Here is an 18,275-nt window from a genome sequence, read left to right as displayed (position 1 = left end):
TATTTTTATTTATTGAAGAAACATTGTGGACAGTACAACACAAGCTGTGTCTAGATAAATGTTGTGTTCGTCCAGGTTTAACATATAACTTCTTCAAAAATGTCATTTTACGAACGTAAGATTTTGCTAAAATAATTAATTAAATTAATAATATATTGCTGGTTTCTGGAAAAAATAGAATTGGTGAAATTATGTTATTTACGTTAAATTTATTTTCCAAAATAAACTGAAAATCAGGCCAAAATATTGCCACATGCAGGGTTGGACAGGGTTACTTTTGGATTACCTCAACATCACATATGTAAATAAAAACAAGAGAAACTAAATATAAATAAGCATTAAGATAAGTGTAAAAAGTAAAACAGACAATGTAACCTTTGAAAAGAAGATGGAAACAAAACATTTTAAGATTTTTAGCATCAAAAATAGCACAAATGTCTGCAAGACATATTTTAAAATCGAATCCTAAATCATTTTTAGTAAATGTAACTGTAATCTGGTTACATCTTTCTGTTTACTGTATATCTTGGTATGATTTTATATAATAGATCTTGGACTTTGTAATAATAATAATAATAATAATACATTTTATTTATAAGCACTTTTCTAAATACTCAAAGACACTTTACATAAAAACAGCAAAACAAACATCAAATAGTAAAACACTAAAAACACATCAGACTAAGCTAAACATTAAAAGCAATTTTAAAAAGGTGACTTTTTGTCCGAGATTTGAATGTTGGAAGGTCGGTGCAGTCACGGATGTGTTTGGGGAGAGAGTTCCAGAGGGAGGAGGCAGCTACAGAGAAGGCTCTGTTGCCCCAGGTTCGGTGCTTGGTCCTGGGTGGTGGAGTCAGGAGGTTTGCATGGGATGAGCGGAGGCTTCGGGATGGGTTGTGGTGATGCAGCAGGTCAGTGAGGAAAGAAGGGGCCTGGTTATGGAGGGCTTTAGGATTTTGAACTGAATACGTTGAGGGACCAGGAGCCAGTGGAGGTTCTGGAGGACAGGGGTAATGTGGTCGCGGGTGTGGGTGAGCAGACGAGCAGCAGAGTTCTGGATGTACTGGAGTTTATTTAAGGTTTTGGATGGTGTGCTGTAGAGGATGCTGTTGCACTAATCGATTCTGGAGGTGATGAAGGTGTGGATGAGGGTTTCTGCAGCGGAGAAAGAAAGTGATGGGCGGAGTCGGGTGATGTTTTTGTGGTGAAAAAAGGCAGTTCTGGTGATTTGTAAGGCAACACGTATGTGTTTCACCAGTTCTCAAGACTGTATGGGACAATCAGGAGCTCTCTGGGAATTATTGGATGTCACAAGATTAATGTCAAAGATATACATCTGTTATAAATTAATGGTGCAATGACGGCAACAGTGGTAAAGACAACAACTACCATGATCCCATGCTGCTTCACAACGTCACCAAACTTTGTCTTATATTACTGTTATTATGTGAGAGACCCTAGTGGCAGAAATCAGACATTGAACATTTAAGTACAGCTTCTTCCCTCAGAGGAGATGTTTATTTCATCCTCAGCACTCCATTAGGTAAAATAGTATTTTTAGGGCCAGAGCAGAAGAAGAGCAACGCCATGTCAGGAATTTATCACCTGGACATCACGTGTCATCAAGTTGCATCAGGTTACCGAATGAGGTCACAGGAAGTGACCCGTCACAATAAAAGTCCAGTTAACCACACCAAATGAACTAGTTCATTTTTAAAGGTCTCCTTTGACCCTACAACATCAATCTTTTATATGTCGATGGTTACCCCCAACACTGATGACTATCTCTTCTCTATCCGCCGCAGAGTCACAGATGATCCAGCCGACCACACACTGAATCCAAAGGCAGGATACAGAGGTTTAGTGAAGGTGTTCTTGAAGGTGTGGAGGTGGATCAGTGAATCATCAGAGACTCTATAGAAGGACAGAGTCCCAGCAGGACAGTCTACAAACACTGCTACTCTGTTTGAGTAAAAGGGAGAGAAGACTACTGCTCTGCGGTCATCGTTCCAGTCATTGAAGTCACTTTTATCAGAGCAGAAAACACTCCAGGACTCATCGTTCATTCCCAGCAGACAGTCGTCACTCTTCCCTTTCCTCTTCAGGCCTCTGTATGCAGCTCCAATAAAAACCTCTCCCTTCCTTTCCACCTCCCAGTAACAGCGACCAGTCACACCTTGTTTGCCCAGCACCTGTTTGCAGTGGTCGAACCTATCTTGATGATCAGTATAAGACTGCTTCTCTATCTCCATTGTTGCCTTTCTGTTGCTGTCAGACAGTCGGACAAATCTGTTGGCTGTGTTCAAGTCCAGTGAGACCTCACAGGCATCTGAGCAAAAAAACAAACAACCAGTCAGATGATTGATCTGTTACTGATGGGAACACAACCTACATTTTACATCTTGAACCGGACAATGTGATACATGTCTTCTACTTCCAGGGGAGGACTGCCTGAAGAAGTGGCCTCAGCTAGCAATCTAAACTATCTTAGCTTTAGCTCAAATGTAACTTGTGCTGTTTGCGTCTCCAACAATCAAGCAAGAGTGTGTTCAGGGCTCAACAACAAGGACTGCACATTTGCCTGGAGCAAGTAAAATGTGTGCATCTGTCCCTTCTAAGTACATGGGCTACGATGTGATTCAAGGATGATGCATTACACACCAATAATAACAAATCCAATATGGAAAAAATCTGAGTCCGTCTACAAAAACTGGCTAGTTGGCCACCTGTAACACTTTAAATTGATTATCATTATTGGTTATAAATTATCCGATCAAGCATATCTAAAGCTTTGCTTTCATCAGAAAACTACATCTACTTACACTTCCTCAGACCTGGTTTCAGCCAGCAAACTCCATGTGGCTCCAAACTGCGTATGAAGAGTAAACAGAGTGAGAACAGCACAAACCCTCAAGACTACAATTCATACGAAACTTAAAAGGTCCAGTGTGTAACATTAATGGAATTTAATATTCATAGGTATGTTGTTTAATCATCTGAAAATAGGAATTGTTGTGTTTTCGTTACCTTAGAATGAGACGTTTTCATCTAAAGTCTACCATGTTGAACCATCATGTTTCTACAGTAGCCCAGAACAGAAAAAAACAAACACTGGCTCTAGATAGAGACGTTTGTCACGAGGTTCACAGCCATCTTTGGAATTAGGAGAGCCTCAAGGAACTCTGGGGATACTCAAGCAACCTTACCTGCTTGGTACTTCCTGGACCTGGAACCTTTAATAATTTAGTTTAGAGGAGAGGTTACTGGAGGAACCTTTGTGGACCAAAAGGTTAGGGTTATTGTTCCTCCATAGTGGCAATGGTGAGGACCCCCAAAAGGTTCCGTAAGGCTCTTGTACTCATACACTCTTGGAAGGCTGAGCCGTATTCAGTTGGTTAAAATTCACCACTAGATGCTGCTAAATCCTACATACTGGACCTTTCAATACTGACAAACAATGTAGAGCCATATCAGTGGATTTTAAACATATAAAGTTTGCCCTGAGGTCTAAGACAACAGGACTGTCTTTACCTCAGAGTTTCCAGTCTCCCAGAATCCTTCAGTCCAGACAGTTTCACTCCTGAGTCTCCAGGATAGTTGTAGCTAAGCTCCAGCTCTTTCAGATGGGGGGGGGTTGGAGTTCAGAGCTGAGGCCAGTGCAGCACAGCCTTCCTGCGTAATCAAACAGCCAGATAATCTACAAACACACACAATCTGGAGTTCAGTGGTCTTTCCCCTTCTCCCACTGATCTTCACCATCTACATTCTTCCTGTGTTTTTTCATGTAAATATAGTCTAGGTCTTCATTTTCAGAAGCATTTATACAGCTATAGAACTGGATTACAGGGTACAAACATTCAACAGGGGAAAACAGTGCCACACTGAGCTTCACAACGGCTCTTGAGAAACGTATGGGTGATGTCACTGACACTACGGACAGTTTTATTACACAGTCTATGAGTGGCATTATGCTGGATGTGGCTGTGCAATATAAACAAGCTAAATTAGAAATGTTAACAGTTGAACGTTAGCAGGAATACAAACCGGAGTGTTTTCAGTGCACAGTTTAGACTCTTCAGTGCAGCAGTCAGCCACTTCACTCCTTCATCACTCAGGTCATTGTTACTCAGGTCCAGCTCTCTCAGACAAGAGGACTTAGAGCTGAGGACTGAGCACAGAGCTTCACAGCTTCTCCATGACAGGTTACACACTCTCAGCCTTGAAAATATGGGGAAATATTATTGCCTTATAGAAAATTATAGGTCATAGACAGATGTTTGAAATTACAGAATCAGGAAGGTGAAACAAACCCTGAAGTCACAGCCGAGACCGTGATAGTTGTTAGGAACACCAACCTGAGTATCTCCAGTCTACAGTGTGGACTCTCCAGTCCGGAACACAGCAGCTTCATTTCTTCATCCTGCAGGTTGTTGTTACTCAGGTCCAGCTCTCTCAGAGAGGACTTAGAGTTAAGAACTGAGAACAGAGCTTCACATCCTTTCTTTGATAACTTACAGCCGCTCAACCTGAAACAGTATTTGTGAAAATAATTTCAATAATATTTAAATATTGTATGCAATACACTGTATAGATAAAAGAGAAATTAAATTAAAGCCCTAATCTGCACTTGGTAAGCAGTGGTCCTTCCACCCACTGATCTTTATCATCTGCATTCTTGTTACGGCCAATATTCTACAGTCCACTAAGAAGTTGCAATCACAACAATTAATTCATATTCAACCATTCCCAATGGACTTTGTGCAACCTTGAAATTTTGTCCAATCACCGCAACTTTTCTGCAAATTTGACCAATGATTATCATTTTACCAATCATAGCTGTCCCCCGAGCAAAACGTTGACCCATTCAACAAACTAGACATTTTATTCTTTGATTTTTAATCAATTATACACAAAGAGTTTTACCTTCTCCTGCAATTTTATTGCAAAAAATTAATAAATGCAATGATGTGGACCTGTTTGAAAGTTCAGGGACAACCATCTGACAACCTGGAGCACTGTGCACCAAATATAGATTGGGTCTTTATTTGATCTACTCCACCTACAGAACTCTTTTGGAGGCTTTGACGACCGGCAGGAGCCTCAGAAGAGCCTCCTCTGAATCAGAGTATTTCTTCAGGTCAAACACATCCAGATCTTTTTCTGATGACAGTAAGATGAAGACCAGAGCTGACCACTGAGCAGGAGACAGTTTATTTTCAAAGAGACTTCCTGATTTCAGGGACTCTTGGATCTCTTCCTCTAGAGAACAATCATTCAGTTCATTCAGACAGTGGAACAGATTGATTCTTCTCTCTGCAGAGGGAGTCTTTTTGATCTTCTTCTTAATGTAATCAACCATTACCTGATCGGTGTTTGAGCCATTTCCTTTGTATGTCAGCAGGCCTTGTAAGTGATTTTGATTGATTTGTAGTGAAAGACCCAGGAGGAAGCGGAGGAACAAGTCCAGGTGTCCATTTCGACTCTTTAAGGCCATGTCCACAGCACTCTGGTACAGGTTTTTCTTATTTTGGAATAATTTAAACCACGAAACAGACGACTGGTGCTGCGACAGCAGATTGACTGCTGAGTTTATGAATGTCAGATGGACATGAAGAGCAGCCAGAAACTCCTGAACACTCAGATGGACGAAGCAGAAGACCCTGTCCTGGTACAGTCCTCTCTCCTCTTTAAAGATCTGTGTGAACACTCCTGAGTACACTGAGGCTGCTCTGATATCGATGCCACACTCTGTCAGGTCTGATTCATAGAATATCAGGTTGCCTTTCTGCAGCTGCTCAAAAGCCAGTTTTCCCAGAGACTCAATCATGTTCCTGCTCTCTGGATTCCAGTGTGTATCTCCGCCATCATTCCTGATGTTCTTCAGTTTGGTCTGAACCACCAGGAAGTGGATGTACATCTCAGTCAGGGTCTTGGGCAGCTCTCCTCCCTCTCTGGTCTTCAACACATCCTCCAGAACTGTAGCAGTGATCCAGCAGAAGACTGGGATGTGACACATGATGTGGAGGCTTCGTGATGTCTTGATGTGGGAGATGATTCTGCTGGCCTGCTCCTCATCTCTGAACCTCTTCCTGAAGTACTCCTCTTTCTGTGAGTCAGTGAACCCTCTGACCTCTGTCACCATGTCAACATACCCAGGAGGGATCTGATTGGCTGCTGCTGGTCGTGTGGTTATCCAGAGGTGAGCAGAGGGAAGCAGGTTCCCCCTGATGAGGTTTGTCAGCAGCACATCCACTGAGGTGGACTCTGTAACATCAGTCAGGATCTCAGTGTTGTGGAAGTCCATAGGAAGGCGACACTCATCCAGACCGTCAAGGATGAACACAACCTGGAACTCTTCAAACCTGCAGATTCCTGCTTCTTTGGTTTCAGTAAAGAAGTGATGAACAAGTTCTACCAAGCTGAACTTTTTCTCTTTCAGCACATTCAGCTCTCTGAAAGTGAATGGAAATGTGAACTGTATGTCCTGGTTGGCTTTGTCTTCAGCCCAGTCCAGAGTGAACTTCTGTGTTAAGACTGTTTTCCCAATGCCAGCCACTCCCTTTGTCATCGCTGTTTTAATTGGTTTATCTCTTCCAGGTGAGGGTTTAAAGATGTCTTCTTGTCTGATTGTTGTTTCTGGTTTGTCTGGTTTCCTGGATGCTGTTTCAATCTGTCTTATCTCATGTTCATCATTGACCTCTGCCGTCCCTCCCTCTGTGATGTAGAGCTCTGTGTAGATCTGGTTCAGAAGGGTTGGGTTTCCTGCTTTGGCAATGCCCTCAAACACACACTGGAACTTCTCCTTCAGGTCAGACTTCAGTTTGCGTTGGCATACTGCAGTACGAGTTTCTGAATGGAAAATGACAACAGTGAGTGGATGTAGCAGTAAACATGAGAAAGTGAACTTCTTTTGGCTAAATGTTTACTGATACTCTCAAGTACTTGAATGGTCTAAGTCAAGACAATTTGCTTCCCCAATTGGTTTTGAGCTTAATAAGATAAGAGACAAAAGGAGGGTCCATTCGGGTCCAATTTCTTTGGGTTGTTTGTGGTTCTGGTTGAACTACTGTCAACCTTTAAATGGATGGATCCATTGCATAAAGCCAAACTGGAATCAACAGCCTTCTACCGGCTCCATTCTGGTTCACCCACCCAGTTTTGAACCTTTCGGATTAAATTAAATTCAGTTTTATTTGTGTAGCGCCAATTCATCAGCAAAGAAAAACTTCCTTTTAAGAGGCAGAAACCTCGGACAGACCCAAACTTGTTATTATTAGTAATATTAGCGGGAGTCAAGCAGGACCATGGCAGCAGGCACCTCCAGGATCCATGGGAACCTGCGAGACGAGAAAGCACAAGAACTCTAATGTGTTCAGAAAGATAGGGAGAGGAAGAGAGGAGCTCAGTGCATCATGTGAAATCCCGTGGCAGTCTATGGCTGCGTTTCATCAGTCGTTCCACTTCTCCTCGTTCACTTACCCTCAGCCCTTGGTATGACGTAACAGCATACGTTGCACGGAGGCCACTTGGAGCGCGGAGGGAAAGTGGGCGGGGAAGGAGTGGGGGAGGAGCGGGGGATTTAAATGAAACGCACTTGCCCTTACTCGGCGTTATAGCGGCAATGACGTAAACTGCAATGCATTGTGGGTGATATCCACCTCGGAGTGACCATCATTGTTCACTCGCTCCCTCAGCCCTCCGAGGGTCCATCTCACCAAGTTAACTTCAGTTTTCCAGACAATTGGAACGACACTTATGATGGCAGCGGGGATTCCCCCGAGGGCAAGTGAACGAGCGCATGTTGAACGACTAATGAAACGCAGCCTCGGTCTATAGCAGCATAACTAAGGGATGGTTCAGGATTCACCTGAGCCAACCCTTACTATAAGCTTTATCAAAGAGGAACGTCTTAAGCCTACTCTTAAATCTGGAGAGGGTGTCTGTTGATGTTGCACCCTGATTACAATGGTTCCACTCAAAACTGGCAGGGAGAAACACAGGCTGGTTTGTTAGATAGCACCAAGAATGTTGGTGTAAAAACTCTGGAGGTGTATCAGATGAGAATGGAATGGCTGATAAGGAAGCTGTGTCAGAGCCTTAAGTTATCAGAAAATAATGTTCCCTTCTCACCAATCACAGTCTCAATTATCATTGTAAGGTGTTTTTAGGTGAGATGGGATATGTAATCCAGTTCCTGGGTCTGCCTCTGGGCCTCCTCCACAGAGAAGAAAGGCATCCTGTTCAGATCCTGGCTCAGCCAGAACAACTTGGAGCTCTACGCTCTAAGGAATGGTAAATGGTAAATGGACCTGGACTTGTAAAGTGCCTTTCTAGTTTTCCGACCACTCAAAGCGCTTTCACACTACATGCCTAGTAGTGATGTAGAGAGTAGTGATGTTTTTTTTCAGGACTTCAGAAAGAACCCAACTCTCCCTTTTCTTCCTGAGCACCACCATCACCGAAGACCTCAAGTTCAACCTGCTGAAGACAATAATGGTGCAGTTCTACACTGCCATTAATGAGTCCATCCTCCATACTATGGTCTGTGCCTCCATGATGCCTCTATGTGAAGGCATCTCAGACATGTTCAACTGGGAGGAGACCCTGATGTAGACCCAGAGCAAGGAACTATCCCCCAGGAAGAGCTGGAGGAAGTGTAATAGTATGGGTTACTTTGCTTAACCTTCTGCCACAGCGACCCAAACCCTGATAAGTAGTGGGAAATGGACAGCTGGAGCAGTTAAGCAACAAACAAAAAAAGGTCTATCCAACAAATGGAGTGTCATTAATAATGTGAATGTCAATGAACAAGTCTGTTTTACTGCTCTGCAGACAGTCAGCCAGCTCGTCCTGCTTCAGTCTCCTCAGGAAGTCCACTGTGATTTTCAGAAATGCCTCTCTGCTCCTCCTCCTCTGCTCTTCCTCCTCATCTACCACTTCCTCGTCCTCCCTCTGATTCCCAAGGCATTCTGGTTGTTCTGGACTCAGAAGTCTCAGGAACCTCTTTAATTCAGTCCTCACAAATGTGATGATGTTCTTCTCAAGAAGCTGGGACAAAATACACTGTACTGTACAATACTGAATGTTTAATCAATACTGCAGAATAAATGATCAGACGGTGTCTATATTCCTGACAATAAAACTCACTGAAGCTCAAATCATACTGTCCAAGTGCTGCTGTGTAGTTTCTCACCATAAATATGGAGCCAATGTCTGTTTGATGCTCCTGGACAGACTGAGGCTTGAAATACTCCTGGTTGTCTCTGAGGAAATCATCAAAGATTACATTACTAGTTTGATATATAATTATTTAATGCAATATTTAATTTCAAAATGAAAGCTCTCTAGTTTATTGAAACAAAAATATAATGTTTAGAGTTCATGTTACTCATATAATTAAAATACCAAATAACTTACATTTCTTGTTTTGTTTTAAAATTCATTGGGTAATCCATGGAGCGGTCCGTCTTCATGGACAGACAGCTGGGTAGGGATTCTGATCTTTGCCTCATTGGCCTACAGAGACAGAGTTTTACTGTGAATACTGTTCAGAAATCAGAAGTAGGTTCAGATACAGTGAATTTGCCTCTGACATGAACAACAGTGATGGCTAAAGACTGTTTCCTTGTATCTTCATTCTGGACTTTGGAATTATAAGATCTGAGTGTCAGTCTGTCAAAACGAAGTAGATTACTGAGTGATGTGTAATGTCAGTTCAAAGGTGGACCCAAATGCAGACAGGAAACACAGGAGGGTTAAATGAAACAAAATGAAAGTCAAACAAAGAATAATCCCAACAAAAGTAGTCCAACAAAACATTAAGAACAATCCAGAAAACCACATTCACAGAGACAAACACAGAGTCAAACAACAAGTAAAGTCAACCAACACAGACAAGGAAGGACCCTTTCAACATAAAATAGGAAATAACTAACTTTAGTTTATTGTGCCTTCTGAATAATCTGTTGAGGTTCTATTGAGGAAGTGGCTAAAGGTTAATGTTCATTAAACAAACAACTTACCTTCCATTAGGAAACTCTTGTTTTGTTTTAAAATTCATTGGGTGATCCATGGAGCGGTCTGTCTTCATGGACAGACAGCTGGGCACGAGAGAGTCTGCTCTCTGCTGGATTGACCTACAGAAACAGTGTCGTACTTTGAGTAATGTAGCAAATAAATTACGTAAACAACCACGACGAAATCCTCATGATTTTACCTCTTATGTTGAGCGTCATGTCGTCCCATCAGAGTGAGTTTAGTGACCTCCGACTGAGACATCATAGAAGAAACTCCTTCAACATGAGTTAGCTCAATCAGTTAAAGGTTTTCATTATAATATAATTTCATGATAGAGATGAAAGTTTTTCTGGTAAAGAAGTGAATTTATTGAACAGTAGCAGTACATCAGTCCTTCCAAGAAGTTGCAACCACCGCACTTACAGCACTTTGTCCAATCGCTCCAATTTTTCCACAGATTTCCTGAAAGAGGAGGTGAGAAGCTAGAGAGCGAGAAGAAAGAAAATGCATCTTATATTTCAGTCTTTCATTCCTTTACCACTGTTGGGAGGGTTACTTAAACTATTACTGCATATAAAAGGAATCAGTTATACAGTAACTGTTGTGGTACTTTTAAATGCCTGTAGGCTACACCATTATTATTAGTCATGAGGGGGTTAATATGAACCACAGAAATGAGATGACAATCTCTGGTTCTCCCCTCATCCCTGAAAACTGACACCAACCCTGCCCCCAGTGTTCCTCGACCCGTCACCCGCTCTCAGAAGCTCTCCCTTTACAGTCTTTACAGGTTTATGTTGGTCTAGAGGAATGAAGTTCTGGATTCTCATGAAAAAATAAAATATCTTCTGTTGTCCTGAACAATCAGAAGTGGTCTGAAGGGACAGAAGCTCAACAGTTAGTTGTTGTAACAGATCGTTACAAGGTCACTGGAGTTCTTTGTGACTGAACTGCAGTAACCTGTAACTATTTATATGTCCAGAAATAAAAGCTGCGGGCAGCGCTCAGTGTCCATGGACCGATGTAGAGAGAACGCACAAACTTTCCTGTGGCACATCAGTAAGGCATTGAATAAAAATATCTAAAGTTGGCATTAGAAATCAATAAATTGTTTTATTTACAAACTTGTGTGGCCAATGTGGCCAAAACTGTTTTTAAATGGGCAGCTGGGTGGCCACCGCTCTAGATGCGCCCCTGTGACTGATCTGTAAAGTTCAGAGATTCTATTATTGTGTATAAATGTTGCTGAGTGTGCAGAAAATAAACTGTATAAAGCAGCTTACCGGTTCAGACCGTTCCTGAGGATTGACTGAGTCCAAATGCTGTGACTGAAATAAACAGCTGGTGTGGTGATTAGTAACAGGAATAAAGAAAAGAAAGAGGTGTTTTGTTGTTTGTTTCTCTTTCTGTTTCTGTCCTGTGGCATCAGTCTCAATTTTTTATCATTTTTATATACAATATATAATATTTCCATCTATTTAAAAAATACAGATCTGTGAAATAAATGAGAAAAACCCTGTAAACTTACAGATTTGGTTTACAGTGTAACAGAGTTAAATGCACTTAATTCATTATTATTTTCTATTTGTATTTGTGAATTTGATCTTATTGAGTTATTTTTATTCCTGTTTCCTGTGGAAATGACCTCTTCTGTACCTCCTGGGTTTCCATAGTTCCTCCTGTGTTTTATTCTCTTCCACCAGAGCAAATAAATGCTGGAAAGTCCCTTCTTATTCCCCATATCCATATACATAAAAATCACAAACATTAAACTGTATTCAACATCCTTTTAATTGTTTTTACTGTAAAAATGAAACCAAAGTGACTTCCTGTTTGGTGAAACTGGCTCTGGAGCAGTTTGACCTCCAGCAGGTGTTTCTCATCAGACTGGTGTGAGTGTGGCAGGTGAGTTATCAAAGAGCAGAGCGTGAGTGAACAAGAGGAAAGAGTCACAATGCTGCCGGCGCTCTGTCTGCTGTTCACACTGTACACAGGTCAGAAACCAGATCCATTCTCAATACTCGCCTTTATTATTCCTGAATTTAACTGTTTGTGTCTGCAGCTGAACTTGGATCAGTTCACAACAACAACAACAACAACAACAACAACAACAACAACAACAACGACACAGGTACTGTCGACATTATTTCACACAAACTAACTGCTGTTCTCAGGTCAGTAAACTGCTGTCTGAAAAGTTTATTTTCAATGTGATTATTTAACTTTAATAAATGCATCTAATATTAATTTATTTAAATTTAAAATAACTCGGATCAGATTTAATTTAACAGAATTTCCAAAAGATTTTAGATCCTAAACTAAATGAAATGTACTTAAATCATTTACATTTTTAGTGAATCAGATTCATAAATGAGGATGAAGAATAAGACTGTTTTTTTCTCTTCAGATTTAAAGTTGAATCAGATCCAGAATCAGATCCAGAATCAGCTGAATGTGACTTTAAATGAAACCCTGCAGGAACATGGAAATTTCTCTGGACATTTTGGATTCAGCGGTGAGCAGTTTGTCTTTACTTTAAAAAGTTATGATTTTTTTGTTTTGTTTTTGTAGGTCCTCCACCGTTTAACATATTTTTTTTTGGTGTAAACCGAATTATCAGACCAACATTGATCAAACACATCAATGCTGCTGTTAATATTCACATAAGGGTTAGGTATTTAGAAACCTCTGTATTTGATGTGTTTAAAAATGTTTAGTTTGGGAATTTTTATAAATTTTAGGAAAAAAAAGTGTTTTTTTTGTTTTTTTAAAATACTCTTTCAAAAGAGGTGGTTTTGGGTTTTTTTTTTTTTTTGTTTTGTAGAAAATTTTTTTTTTTTTTTTTTTTTTTTTAAAATGTGTCTGTAGACCTGGCGGGGGTTCGGTCCTTCCTTCCAGAACAGGAGATGGAGACCAGGATTATTGGGGGTCAGGAGGCCTGGGCTAACTCGTGGCCCTGGCAGGTTTCTCTTCGATTCACCTCCATGCCGGCCTGCGGAGGAGCCGTCATCAGTCCGCTGTGGGTCATCTCTGCCGCACACTGCTTCAAAAGGTCAAAGGTCATAAACATGTGCTAAAGTAGAACAGGATTAAATCTGAGACGGGTTCAAACTAATGGTTCAACCTGTCTGCAGGTACAATAAAGCTTCTTTCTGGACAGTTCTAGCGGGAAAACACGACCTGGACAATCCTGAAGAACCTGGACAACAAGTTAGAAACGCACAAAGATCAAACATTTACATTCTAGATCTGATCCGTTCAGTGTCTAATCAGGGCAATGTTACCTGAAGAAAATACTTGTGGTAGAATACAGGAAATTGTTCTGTCCAGGTGGTCGGAGTCTCCGCGATCGTCAGCAATCCCGGCTACAACACTCGAACTAAAGAGAGCGACATGGCTCTGCTGAAGCTGCAGCAGCCGCTGGTCTTTGACCAGTTTGTCAGACCCATCGACATCTGGATGACTTCACTGCCCAACTTCTGGAAGTGCACGATCACCGGCTGGGGCTCCACCCGAGAGAGTGAGGAACTGTTTACTGTTTATCCAGATATATGGGCTACGATACAATTCAGAGATGATTAAAATAGAGGTGTAAAGATTTAGACACGAGTCGGAAATCAGTTTTTTTAACGGTACACGGACCCCTGGATGGATCTCAATGTACCATGAACCGGAACCGAATTAAGTTAATGCTCATGCTAACAGTGTCTCCACTCTTGTAAACACAAGGGTCTTGCTACAAGACAAGAGTAATGTCGACAGGATTTGTGCACCATCAAATCTAAAGTTTTGACATTTGGACAAACGGTCGCACGACAAATCTTTACACTCACTCAGTGTTAAGAACTGTATCAGTTGCATTGGAAAAATTAAAAACACACCGTCCCTGAATTGTCATGTCTCACCAGGTGAGTCACATCTATAATGTTTTTGACTCGTATCGGTAACTCTTTACACCCCGAGTTTACAGACTGTAGAATCTCAAAGAGCTTGTTGCAGCCGAACATGAGCTGAAATGACTTTGATCTATGGTGTTTGTTTCCTCAGACGGTCCTCGAGTTCACAGACTCCAGGAGGTGAATGTGACAATCCTGCCCCCTGATGTCTGTAACCAGTTCTACCTCGGGAGGATTCGGCCCTCCATGTTCTGTGCTGGAAAGGACAGCGGAGGAGTCGATGCCTGCCAGGTAGGACCTGAATGCCTCCAGACACAATCTAGAAACACTTGGTCTCTTTGCTGCTTTGTCTTGTCTCTTTATTGTTCCGTCTTTCCATCCACTGTTTGTTGTCCTGTCTCGTCTCATCTTTGTCTTCCTGTTTAGTCTTACTGTTGTGCTGTCTTTTCTCTGTGTTTGCCTCTGATATCTCTTCTTTGTACCGTCTGATGTCTCCACTGTTGTTGTGTTCACTGTCCGGGTCTTTAATCATTGTCCTGTCTGTGTCTCAGGGGGACTCTGGAGGTCCTCTGTCTTGCTTCACTGGTAGCAGGTACGAGCTGGCAGGTTTGGTGAGTTGGGGAGTCGGTTGTGGACGAGCCAAAAGACCGGGAGTCTACACCAAAGTCCAACAACACACCCAGTGGATCTCTAACACCATCTGTGAGTTTCACAGGTAATTAACACCTGTTGGAGAGTTTACCTTTTTAAAAGACTAAGAAGAAGCACTTGTGTCGTCTCATTCACAGATGATCAGAATATCCTGTATGCAGATGACGTCAGTACTAATGGTAGGGTTTTTAAACTAAATGAATGAATTATAAAATTTTATTTCTGTGTGTTGTACTGACACTGCCTTATACAGCTCAGTAGAGAAACAACACTGTACAGGTTTTCATGTTTTTCTATTTATCTGGACGACAGAGGACAGGTGTAGTAAGCAGCGGAGCTCCAGCTGTGAGAAAGCTCCAGGTCTTGCTGGTCTCTCAGTGTCTCAGGATGGTGAGGTGTCTGTGGGGAATGTGACCGAGTCCTGTCCCTTCTTCTGGCCCTGGCAGGTCAGCCTGCAGTCCAATGGACGCCATTATTGCAGTGGCGTGCTGATCCATCGCCGCTGGGTCCTCACTGCAAAACACTGCAACGTCAGGTTGGTACGACTGAAACTGCTGCTGCTGTGAAATTCATGAAACCTACTCCCAGGTCTGCACAAAACATAATCATACTACTATAAATACTGTATTGTTAAGCAAAATATCACAGCACCACTACTGTGTTGTGAGGTAGAATATTGCAGTACTGCTCCACTCGATCGTCAGGTAATACACCAACTGTTGTGAACTTTGTGTCCCTGCAGAGCTAAAAAGGACATGGTGGTTCTGGGAGTTCATGATCTCCGTTTCTCATCATCTCAAATGGTCCCAGTGGACAAGGTCTTCAACCTGCCGCAGGACGGCAGCTTCCCCCCGAAATCTGACCTGTCGCTGCTCCACCTCAGCGTGCCTGCCAGATTCAGTACGAACACATAAAAACACAAACTCTCTGTAGAATCACATAGTGTGTGTGTGAGGCTCTAAGCTATTTTTGAAACTGGCCATGTCTCCAGGCTCTAATGTGTCTCCAGTTTGTGTCCCCGATGAGGACGAAGAGCTTGATGACAGCTGGTCTTGTGTCACAACTGGCTGGGGAACCACGAAAGCAACAGGTAGTCTCCACATGTCCACATACGGAGCAGGAAACAACCAAAGCTGTGAGTGTTATCATCAAACTCTTGTTTGTGCAGTGGATGTCGATCCAGACCGGCTCCACCACGTTGGACTGACTCTGGTCAATCAGACAACCTGCAGGAACAAGTGGGGACGAGGTCTCATCAGTGACTCCCACATCTGCTCACATCCTGCCGGCTCCACCTCTTGCTTGGTAACTCCACCCTGAACCCCGCCATCCATTACTGGATGATGTGTTCAGAGAAAATGTCTTTAGTTTTAGTCAATTTGGTCAAATGAGTTCACACAACAAGTATTAGTAGGCTGTCCTGGAATTCTTTAGTACCACCTAGTGTTGATTGCAAATAGCTCCACTGAACAGGAAGTGAGCTAATAGTAACCAGGAAGTAGAGTTCAGGAAGTCCTCTTTTGACTCATAGTGAGGATCAAAATGCAACAATCCTTGCACAAAGTAAAACTCTGACTAAAAGTCTGATTCCCAACTGACGTATAGGGAGTACTATCCAAAGTACTAACTAGCGGGTAGAGTCGAGCCATAGTCTGTAGTGGAAATTATTACATCATGATCGCTCTGCGAAATAAACATCAATAAAAGTTGTCTAACCGTAACTGCAGGCGGTTGGAGGTCCGATGTCTTTAAAAAACAACACTTTTAACCTGTTAGACCCGAAGGACCCGGTACAGTGTCCGGCGAGCGCCACAATGCTTTACTGCCTGTAAAAAGTTAATAAGACGCTGTGGTGGTTTTTTTTTGTTTTTTTTTACATTTTTCCAAAATACGAGGCTTCAACTCTACCAAAACAACAGTCCAAGTGAATTTTTCTCAAACAGTTTGTTTGGCAATAATTTAAACAATTAACTAAAAAAATAACAGCTCTGTGAATATAAGGGACAGTCGAAATGAAACGGAGCAGTACACATATATCCGCTCGCTCGACTCAGTCATGTTAGGTGTCAGATTAAACGAGAAGCTCATCTTTCTGCTGATACCAAGCAAAACATAATCACAACCACAGAGCCCCTAGAAAGAGAAAAAATTTGCATTTTATCGTCAAAATGTGAAATTCTGTGTTTGTCTCAATATTCTATCAAATAACAAAGCAAATATTGTCCCCTTACCCTTTCTTAATCATTCTGAGTCTATCTGGCTAGGGCTAAACAGGTTAAGATGCTGTTCTGTCTCTGCAGGGCGACGCTGGAGCTCCACTGTTGTGTCGGATGCGTGGGGCCTACCTCCTGGTTGGCGTGGTCACATGGGGCAGCAGGTGGTGCGATGCAGACAAACCGGCCATCTTCTCCAGAGTGTCAGATTATCACCCTTGGATCAGTGAGGTGACTGAAGACATCTGAATGTTTGTGGTAAAAAATAAACTAATTTAACTGGTTTCTTCTCTGAGCAGTTTTAACTCTCATGGTTCACTTATTTTTTTCTGGTGCTTTCAACCACATCTTAATCAGAGAATTGAGTTGATTTTTAGATGTTGTCAGCATGGAACGAAGCTCTGGAGAAGGTAAGTGAACCACCTTTTAATGGTGTTTTTCACACAAAGGATTGTTTTAATTTTAAAAAGTTCAGGTCAGACAACCTTTTAGACACTGTCCAAACCAAACAGTCGGTATAATCCAGCTTGCAGATGATTCAAAACCAAAAATGGCCAAATTCAATGTCAGCAAACACAACCATATTTGGCTCTTGTAGAATCGTCTATTTAGACCAAATTTTTTTGTTGTTGTTTTTTTTGTTGTTTTTTTAAGAGTCTGAGAAAGTCAAGTAAGGAAACAGCTGGAACTTTTTGGTACTTTTAAGGGGTGTTAATCTGTCCCTTCTAAGATGTTATTGGGCTATGATACGATTAAGGGACAATCAATTACACACAAATAACAAATCAATTGATAGAAATAATTAATTGAAAATAAATTGTTTTTTGACATCAGGAAATGAATGCAGCATACTCAAGAGCTGTGGGATTCATATGAAGGTACAACTGTTTGTCTGCATATAATGAAATCAGAACTCTGTGGTGGAAAATATTGTCAAAAAATGAAACTTAAGCGGAAATTACGTTATTTATTTGGTATAAAACAACTTTTAAACAAAGTTGTAAAGATTGGGGTGTGCATCCCTCCCTTTTAGATACAATTCAGGGACGATGCATATATCGAATATGGAACAACTGGAAATGATGCAATCTAAAACGGTTAACATTTGTTTAATGTATACATTTATTTTCCATTCTAAATTAAAATATGCCAATTCTATAAAAGTGGCACTGCTTATCTTCAAATACATATTTTTCAAAATACTAGTGAAGTCCCAAATATTTTCTTTTATGGGGGAAAAAACTAGAAGACAACTTGCCCAATTCGAGCTAAGTTGTGTCTGGAAAGTGTTTTTAATATTTTGCATGTTCTTGCTTGTGGTAGCTGTATTAGCATCCATAGGTGTCACCATGCCATCCAACCAGGGAACTGATTTATAGTGCTACCACTGGACAGACCTTTGGCCAACTTTCCTTCCTTTTTTATAGAATCCAAATATCTTCCAAAACATGATGATTTCATAAACATGAAACAGTTGGTGTATGTTACTAAAAATTCC

At 41.5% G+C, this 18,275-nt stretch overlaps 2 protein-coding genes across 2 annotated transcripts; one reads left to right on the top strand and one right to left on the bottom strand.

Moving 5' to 3' along the window:
* Positions 1–189: 189 nt before the first annotated feature.
* On the bottom strand, positions 190–10,287 carry LOC127374472 (NLR family CARD domain-containing protein 3-like). Its single transcript, XM_051419809.1, is given in 12 exon segments — positions 190–2,329; positions 2,823–2,869; positions 3,532–3,632; positions 3,634–3,697; positions 4,045–4,218; positions 4,356–4,526; positions 5,064–6,849; positions 8,823–9,048; positions 9,194–9,263; positions 9,418–9,516; positions 10,023–10,136; positions 10,217–10,287. Coding segments are annotated over 12 exon segments (3,465 nt in total). The 5' UTR covers positions 10,282–10,287; the 3' UTR covers positions 190–1,781.
* A 1,684-nt stretch (positions 10,288–11,971) lies between these two features.
* ovch1 (ovochymase 1) lies at positions 11,972–17,026 on the top strand. Its single transcript, XM_051420973.1, has 13 exons — positions 11,972–12,011; positions 12,425–12,532; positions 12,886–13,069; positions 13,152–13,227; positions 13,348–13,537; positions 14,065–14,204; positions 14,465–14,615; positions 14,702–14,743; positions 14,877–15,099; positions 15,307–15,464; positions 15,556–15,654; positions 15,733–15,869; positions 16,865–17,026. Exons 1-13 carry the CDS (start codon positions 11,972–11,974, stop codon positions 17,024–17,026), a joined length of 1,710 nt encoding a protein of 569 aa, XP_051276933.1.
* The last annotated feature ends 1,249 nt before the right edge of the window (positions 17,027–18,275 follow it).

This window comes from Dicentrarchus labrax, unplaced genomic scaffold, assembly GCF_905237075.1.
Source record: "Dicentrarchus labrax unplaced genomic scaffold, dlabrax2021, whole genome shotgun sequence".
Taxonomy (NCBI): Eukaryota; Metazoa; Chordata; class Actinopteri; family Moronidae; genus Dicentrarchus; species Dicentrarchus labrax.
Note: the sequence above shows the minus strand (reverse complement) of the source record. Positions and strands in the feature narration are given on the sequence as shown.